The sequence below is a fragment of the Triticum aestivum genome, chromosome 1B, assembly GCF_018294505.1.
Source record: "Triticum aestivum cultivar Chinese Spring chromosome 1B, IWGSC CS RefSeq v2.1, whole genome shotgun sequence".
NCBI classification, from domain to species: Eukaryota; Viridiplantae; Streptophyta; class Magnoliopsida; order Poales; family Poaceae; genus Triticum; species Triticum aestivum.
The window spans coordinates 495258354-495265897 of record NC_057795.1 but is presented as its reverse complement, the minus strand read 5'-3'; the positions used below and the strand labels follow the sequence as shown (position 1 = coordinate 495265897).

At 45.9% G+C, this 7544-nt stretch overlaps 1 protein-coding gene across 1 annotated transcript; it reads right to left on the bottom strand.

Moving 5' to 3' along the window:
• Window positions 1-364: 364 nt before the first annotated feature.
• LOC123134575 (uncharacterized protein At5g49945) lies at window positions 365-3393 on the bottom strand. Its single transcript, XM_044553803.1, has 3 exons — window positions 2242-3393; window positions 1002-1205; window positions 365-916 (listed from the first exon to the last, which is right to left on the bottom strand). The coding sequence occupies exons 1-3, from the start codon at window positions 3268-3270 to the stop codon at window positions 689-691; spliced, it is 1461 nt and encodes a 486-aa protein (XP_044409738.1). The 5' UTR covers window positions 3271-3393; the 3' UTR covers window positions 365-688.
• Window positions 3394-7544: the final 4151 nt, after the last annotated feature.

Sequence of the window (7544 nt, the reverse complement as noted above, 5' to 3'; positions counted from 1 at the left end):
AGGTGGAGATGCTGAAGAAACTGCCGAAGAGGCTGAAGCAGACCTAGAATGCTCCAGCGATGGCGAACAGAGTGCACGCCTCAAGAGCACCACGCCAGACAATCCGCCGGCAGACAGACAAGGAGAGCAGAGCATAGCATACCATCAACCACGATCTTATTTACGCACGGAGTAACACGGTATAGCATCATCAAACTATTTATTTTCTGCTGTATTATTTCTAGGCATAGCACAAGCAACTGAAACAAATAAAACATATGCTACCACGGTTATTCAGCCAGTGGGGTGGGGTGAAGGATATGCGTAAAGTGAACATCAACAGGCTAACAGCAAGCAAAGCCGGCTGCTTAAACATGAAACCATGTAAACCAAGTGTAGTTTCTGACCACAGATCTATCAACATAGTATTACACAGCAAATCAGGGAAGTGTCTTCTTGAGTTTTTTCTTACAAATGAGCTGCTGTGCACCCGAATCAGATAGACTGAACCACCAACATGCGACGAAAACACTTGCACCGGGCATCTTGTCAGCATCTCCTTTTTTCTTACTTTCGCTTGATTCTCGTAACAGCGAATCTGACGGCCCAAAATTGGAACATAAAAGAGTCTAGCCGATGCTGAACTATAGACTAATCCGCAAGTGAACAGCGAAAGCCAATAACTATGACAGATTCTTGATTGATGTTACTAAGAGCGCAGCATTTTAACTTTGGGCGCCCCCTTCTTCATCTGCCGATTCCGCTCTTTCTCCTCTTTCTTCCGGAGTACCTCGGCGCTCAGTTTGGCCTCTGCCTCTTCCATGAGTTTTTTCTTTTCGGCCTTTTTCCTCAGCAGGGTTTCCTGCCTGACACCCTGAAGCTCCCTGAAGGCCTCCTGGGCAGCCTTTGTCCTAGCAGCATCAGTTTTCGAGCGCGCCTGCAGTTCAGCATGGATAGCAAGATTTAGAAAATATAACTGGAAATCCTGTGAACCAAGAGGAAGAAACAAAGTTGGTGCTTACATGTGAGCTCAGCTTGTAGCGTCCAACCAAATCAATGTAGAATGGCACAAGAGCAACTAATTTTGTCATATCAGCCATGTTGTTTGCATCTGGCAGCACAAACTTGAACGAGAGGACTTTCTTGTAAGAGCCTGCCAGTTGATCTGAAAAATGAAGTGAGATGAACCACTTCCCCATTTTCTCAAATGCTTTCTCACCAAGCACCTGAGGAAAAAAAAATTGTGAGAACATCAAATAGATGTAGGGCACTGTGTAACTTGCTCAATCATCATAAAGTCACACTAAATTCAATAACCTCGTAGTAGATTCCATTGATAATTTTCAGATTTTATGGCAGATCATTTAGGCAGGCTTATGCTCATGGCTAGGTGCTTACAACCAATATCAGGGGCCAAAAACTAGCTTGCTTTTTATAGTACCTGCTGTTTGAGATCAAATCTACTTTCTCAATAAAGCTGATCATACCAAGGCCAGCTTATACACACAAAAAACCCACACTAAGCTAAGCAAACTACAAAAACATCTGTTTCTCAAGCAGAATGGCTACAAAATGCACATAATTTTGTTCATGTATTAAAACTGAGGAGTTACTTCAGTCACAAAAGTTATGGTGTCTGGGGTACAGTTTTAGGCTTTAAGGCTCCAGCTATCCCCTTCCATATCCAAATGAGGCTTTATCATGCAGCACGACATCTGCATATGTGCAAAAGCTGCTCGAAAAAACCATTCCCAAGACAAATATGGCATGTCCAAAATAAATAAAACCTTACGTAAAAGACATTGCCATGATAGGCCAATACTTGCTAGCTTAAAAACCGGCAGTTTTTGTCATTACTTGATAATATAGCATCAATATAATATCTTACAAGATGCTACCCACGTGGAATATTAGTTGTAAACATGGGGAATTGTTTTATTCTAATTCTCTCTGGAAGTTAAAGCTCGATTCAGTAATTTATAAGTTATCTCACGCATAATCCAATATCTGTGATTAAGACATCACAATTCAAGAGAGTGTGTTGGGTTCTCAAATCAACCTTTCTCCTTCTGGGCTGTTCTTAAACAATTCAAAAGTTATACTAGCTCAATCCTAATTGAGATTACCTATGATGCTTTCATAAGGAAAGTCTAAATCAGCAGGACATCTGTTTCTGTTTAAACTATGTTACCACCAGTTACCCAATTCAGCCGTATCTATAAGATGCAAATTCTGAATGGAGGTAAGCAATTAAAGTCTCACCTGATCTAGCACAGCCTCAGTGATCATATCCCCAGCAACCTCCTTTGATTCGGCCACCACTGCAAGCTCATCTGCAATCCACTTCTTCCCAGCGGGTGCAGAAGCAAGAACAGAGGCAAACTTCTGCAGATCTCTCTCTTCCTTCTGCATCGCCTTGGCCGCCTTCTTCCTAGCCACAGCAACCATCACGTGGTCCATGGCATCCTCGTTCATCACCACCTCGAACGTGATGGTGTCCTTCCTGGGGAAGACCAGCTCCAGCAGCTTGGACAGCAGGTCGTGCCGCGCACGCATCTCCATGGTGGCGAGCACCCCCTGGCAGAAGCGCCTGCCGCTGGCGTAGAACTTGAACACGTCCTGCCCTTCCTTGAGCAGGAGTGGCGTATCCTTCCCGTCGCCGGTGCCAAGGAGGCTGAAGTTCTTGTCGAAGATGGAGTCTCTGGTGGCGAACTTGGTGGCCCAGGCCAGCGCGATCGCCTCGTTCTGCCGCTTCCCAGTGAAGTAGTTGAGCACGAAGCAGATCAGGAAGCTGACGCACGCGATCTCGACGGCGAACGCGCGGATGAGCTCCGCGGGGCCCCTTGGCGTGGCCGGCGCCGCCTCGGCCGCTTCCTCGGCGGAGGGATCTGACGGGGCGGACTCGGCCGGCGCGGAGGAGTCGCCGGAGGCTGCCGCTTCTGGAACGGGGATGCCCTCGAACTCGTCCTCGTCCCAGAAGTCGAGCGAGGGAGTGGGATTCGGGGGCGTGACCGTGGGGTTGGGGGTGAGGTTAGGGTTTGCGGCAGTGGTGGTGGTCACGGGAGGGGAAGGAGCGGAGACGGAGACGGTGATGGGCGGAGGGGGCGGGAGGTCGATGTCGAGGCCCTCGTCGTCATCGTCGGAGGACGCGACGCCGGCGGCGGCGGCGGAGGGCAGTTCGTCGGAGTCGAACCCCTCGAACTGGGCGGCGAGGGAGAGGGAGAGGTGGATGGCGAGCAGGAGCAGGATTATGGTGGCGCGCGGCAGCCGGATCCAGCTCGGCGCCGCCATGGATGGGGATGGGGAGGCGGAGGGAGAGATCCCTCTCCTCTCCTCTGCTGGTAGGTGTGACGGAGAAGATGATGGGGAGACCCCGGATGTGTTGCTGGCGCTGCTGCCGGCGTGTGAAAGATCGGGAGATAAAGGTCAGAGATCCGTGGAGCCGTGGGAGTTGTTGATCGTTGGATCTTGGATGCTTGGATCTGATCTGATAAACTGTGAATTGAACTAGACAATTATGCCCTCGTATCGTGAATCGCATTGCCCATCAAAAAAGAAGAGTGAAATGCATTGTATTTATATGTCCCTAAAGTATTTCAAGTGTCTCTCACATTATAACTTTGAAAAAACGCCGCAACGCCATTTCAATGTCTCATCTGACGCATTGATGTTGACACGGTGACACACCGTACATGGGTGGCTTGGCAACAAAAATGCTGCCAAATTCAGTTGATTTATATTTTGTAATAACCCCTTAGCTATATTATGCCCCCCTTAAATGAAGTCTCAGAATCATTTGTCTATGTTTCTTAGTTCTCCTACTCTTTGTTTTCTTTCTCCTCGAGGAATCGAGCTCGTGATTGGATTTGCTTTTTAGTTTGGAGTTTTAAAATTACGAGGATGGCGCAAACGACGAGTGGCACATGCGAGGAAGGACTACATCCTTGTCATAGCTTGAGTTTTAAAGCAAGGCGTTTTCCGGGCAACGCACGTTGTGGCGTCATCATCAAATGTGTTGCTCTGGAGCATGATAGGCTCGTTGGTGGGGAGCTTTTTTTGTGTCTACTCAAAGTGTAAAGCGTCATTGTGGTGGGGCTAGGCTATCGAGCTCGCGGACAATTTCAGGTGGATTCAAGCATGAGGGAGCAGGAGTTGAAGGGGGGGGGGCGTAGAACGACTAGTAGAGAGGTCGATGTAGTTGTGGCCGGAGCCTTGGAGTACAAGTAGGCCACCATGACGAGAATCAAGAACGCACCAAAGAGCGCAAGAGGCGTGCATCATCTTCAAGGACAAGGGTCGAGTAGCGGGTAATGGAGGTTGGAATCGCACCACACGACATTGGCCACCTCGAATTACAATATGCCCACATCTTACTCCAACCTCCAGACATCGCGTCTTTGTCTCCACAACCAAGCCAAAGAAGGAGCCACCTCTCATTGCTGCACACACCATCCTCTCCATCCTGACCAACTGGTACAGTCAAATTGCACCGGGTAGATCTGGACTTAAATGAGCTGGCTCACTATTTACACTTTCGTGCCATGAATGGCAATTATCAAAGTTCCAAGACCTACACGAGTCAACTCAAAATAGTTTTGGAACCTATGGTGCATTTCACTCTCATGTTAATCATATTATCACCAATGCACTTAACGTCATGATTATTTTCACTAGGTGAGGTGTGACCATAGAGAATTCTCGAGGAATATGTCTCAACATTTTGACATGTTGAGATTATATAACTCTCCCCTTCTTACCGTATATCATGGTCTTGTCTTCTCCCTCTCTCTCTCTCTCTCTCCTGACACATATCCTTATTCTCTTTGTTGAGTTTTGTAAGAGGAGGAGGAGTGGGGCTGGAACACCTTCACATTCATACAACCTACTTGCCTACTACTAGATCTTTGTTTGACAACTTGAAAGGATCGAGAAGAGGTGTCTAGGGGGGTGATTAGGCCCTCAACAAGCAAAGATAGCAGTTTTTAGGTTTTTCAAGTTGAGGTTGGAAATTAGCACAATTTCAAGCATTCACAATACAATTCAAGGAAGCATGCAAAGAGTATATGAGCAGTGGAAAGTAAAGCATGCAACTTGCAAGAAAATAAAGGGATGGCATTGGAGTGTGCAAACACAATTGAAGACACGGATATTTTTGGCGTGGTTCCGATAGGTGGTGCTATCGTACATCCACGTTGCTGGATACTTCAACCCACAAAGAGTAACGGTTGCGCGAGTCCACGAAGGGCTCCACCCATGAAGAAGCAACCTTGTCTATCCCACCATGGTCATCGCCCATGAAGGACTTGCCTCACTTGGGTAGATCTTCACAAAGTAGGCGATCTCCTTACCCTTGCAAACTCCTTGGTTCAACTCCATAATCTTGACGGAGGCTCCCAAGTGACACCTAACCAATCTAGGAGACACCACTCTCCAAAAGGTAATAGATGGTGTGTTGATGATGAACTCCTTGCTCTTGTGCTTCAAATCATAGTCTCCCCAACACTCAACTCTCTCTCACAGATTTGGCTATGGTTGAAAGATGATTTGAGTGGAAAGCAACTTGGGGAAAGTTAGAGATCAAGATTCTTGTGGTTGGATTGGAATGTCTTGGTCCCAACACATGAGCAGGTGGTTCTCTCTTAGAAAATGAGTAGTGAAAGTTTAGGCATGTTCTGATGTCTCTCTCACAAATGGAGAAGGGGGTGGAGGGGTATATATAGCCTCCACACAAAATCTAGCCGTTACACACAATCTTCCAAACTCGGTGGGACCGAATAGTGCAACTCGGTCAGACCGATACGGTTGAAAATATGAACGTTAGAGTTTTCGGTGGGACTGACAAGGTCAACTCGGTGAGACTGATGTGCTAGGGTTAGGGAAAAACCTCATCTCGGTGATACCGATTGCGTGAACTCGTTGAGACCGGTTTCAGCAATAAGCAAACAGAGACTTTGTCAAGCAAAATCGGTGGGACCGACTGCGTATCTCAGTGAGACCGAAATAACTGCAATAGGTGACATAGAGTTTGCAAGGCCATCTCGGTGAGACCGAGATCCCATCGGTGAGACCGAACTAATTAGGGTTTTTGGTAGTGGTTATGTCAGGTGAACTCGGTGGCGCCGGATGAATAAAATTGGTGGGGCCGAGTTTGACTTTAGGTTTACAACATATGTGGAAATGAGAAAGTGGTTGAGGGCTCTGGAGCATATCACTAAGAACTTTGAGCAAGCAAGCCATTAAGTAGCACCTCATCACCTTTTAATAGTATTGGCTTTCCTATGGACTCAATGTGATCTTGGATCACTAAAATGAAAATGTAGAGTCTTGAGCTTTTGCCAATGTTTGTCCTTAGCATCTTGAAGAAGTTCCACATCCTCTTGCCCTGCCACTCCAATGTTGAACTCATGTGAAATATGCTAGGTAGAAGTATTAGTCCAACAAGAGATATGTTGTCATTAATTAACAAAATCACCCGGGGAGCTCTTGTGCTTTCAATCTCCCCCTTTTTGGTAATTGATGACAACATACATCAAAGCTTTAGATAAAGATATGAAGTGAAACAAGTAAAGCTTTGGAAGGACATGCAACATGCATCAGCTCCCCCTACATGTATGCAATCATGTGAAGATAGATCATAAGAGTATGTGAAAGCATAAGCATGTAAGAGCAAGCAATGAGTTACATGTATCTTGTCTATATGCATCAGAGCAAATGATGTAAAATGCATAAAATGTACCTACATGTTCATGAGTCCTTCTTGCAAACAATATATATATACACCAGCAAGAGATCCTCATGCACATGAGTGAGATGCATATACTTACCTCGTGGTCTTGAGCTAACTTTGGAAGAGATGAACCTGAGAAAATAGGGTTAGATAACACAGGAACATCTACTGAACAGAGGAAGAATGAGAAACCACAAGAGTACCAAGATTGGGATGACATGTAGAGAGTGAATACTTAGTACTCTAGTTGGATATTGACATGTCCCCAAGAATAAAGATATGCAATGAATTCCAAAGATTTTCTTCCCTTAGATGTCTTTCTCCCCTTGAATCTGACATTGGATAATGGGAGAAGATAGGGTAATAGAAAATCAGAACAAAAGACACAAAGAAATATCTTCAACTAACATGTCTTTCCCCTCTTAAAGACATGTGGCTTCTCTCCTCTTTGTTTACCAAGCATCTGGGAAGATTAAGAAATCTTTCTCTCCCATAGGGTCTCTTTGGCCCATAGGATAAGCTTTGATGAGATCTCTCTCGCCCCCTTTGACATCAATTTCCAAGAAGGGATCTTCTGGAGTATAAGCCAAATAGGTTTGGTCCTTGAGTCACATGACAAAGCAATACGTGGAATGTGATGCAGATAGAGGAAAAGAATTATTGAGTGGAGCTGGAACAGATATGCAGGGTGCAAATGGCAAAATGTTTCCATAGTAGTGAAATCGGTAACACCGAGTCCTTTTCTTCGGTAACACCGAGTTATTTCGTTCTGGCCGAAAAGAAAAGATCGGTGAGGCCGAGTTCATCATAGAGAAAGGATTTTTTCATCTCAGCTCAC

What these genes read in the sequence shown, in the direction of transcription:
- LOC123134575 (XM_044553803.1), bottom strand. Translation starts at nt 3,270, where the DNA reads ATGGCGGCGCCGAGCTGGATCCGGCTGCCGCGCGCCACCATAATCCTG. An exon ending in CTGAGGCTGTGCTAGATCAG is followed by an intron (nt 1,206 to 2,241) that starts GTGAGACTTTAA and finishes TTTTTTCCTCAG; the next exon opens with GTGCTTGGTGAGAAAGCATT. An exon ending in GCTACAAGCTGAGCTCACAT is followed by an intron (nt 917 to 1,001) that starts GTAAGCACCAAC and finishes GCTGAACTGCAG; the next exon opens with GCGCGCTCGAAAACTGATGC.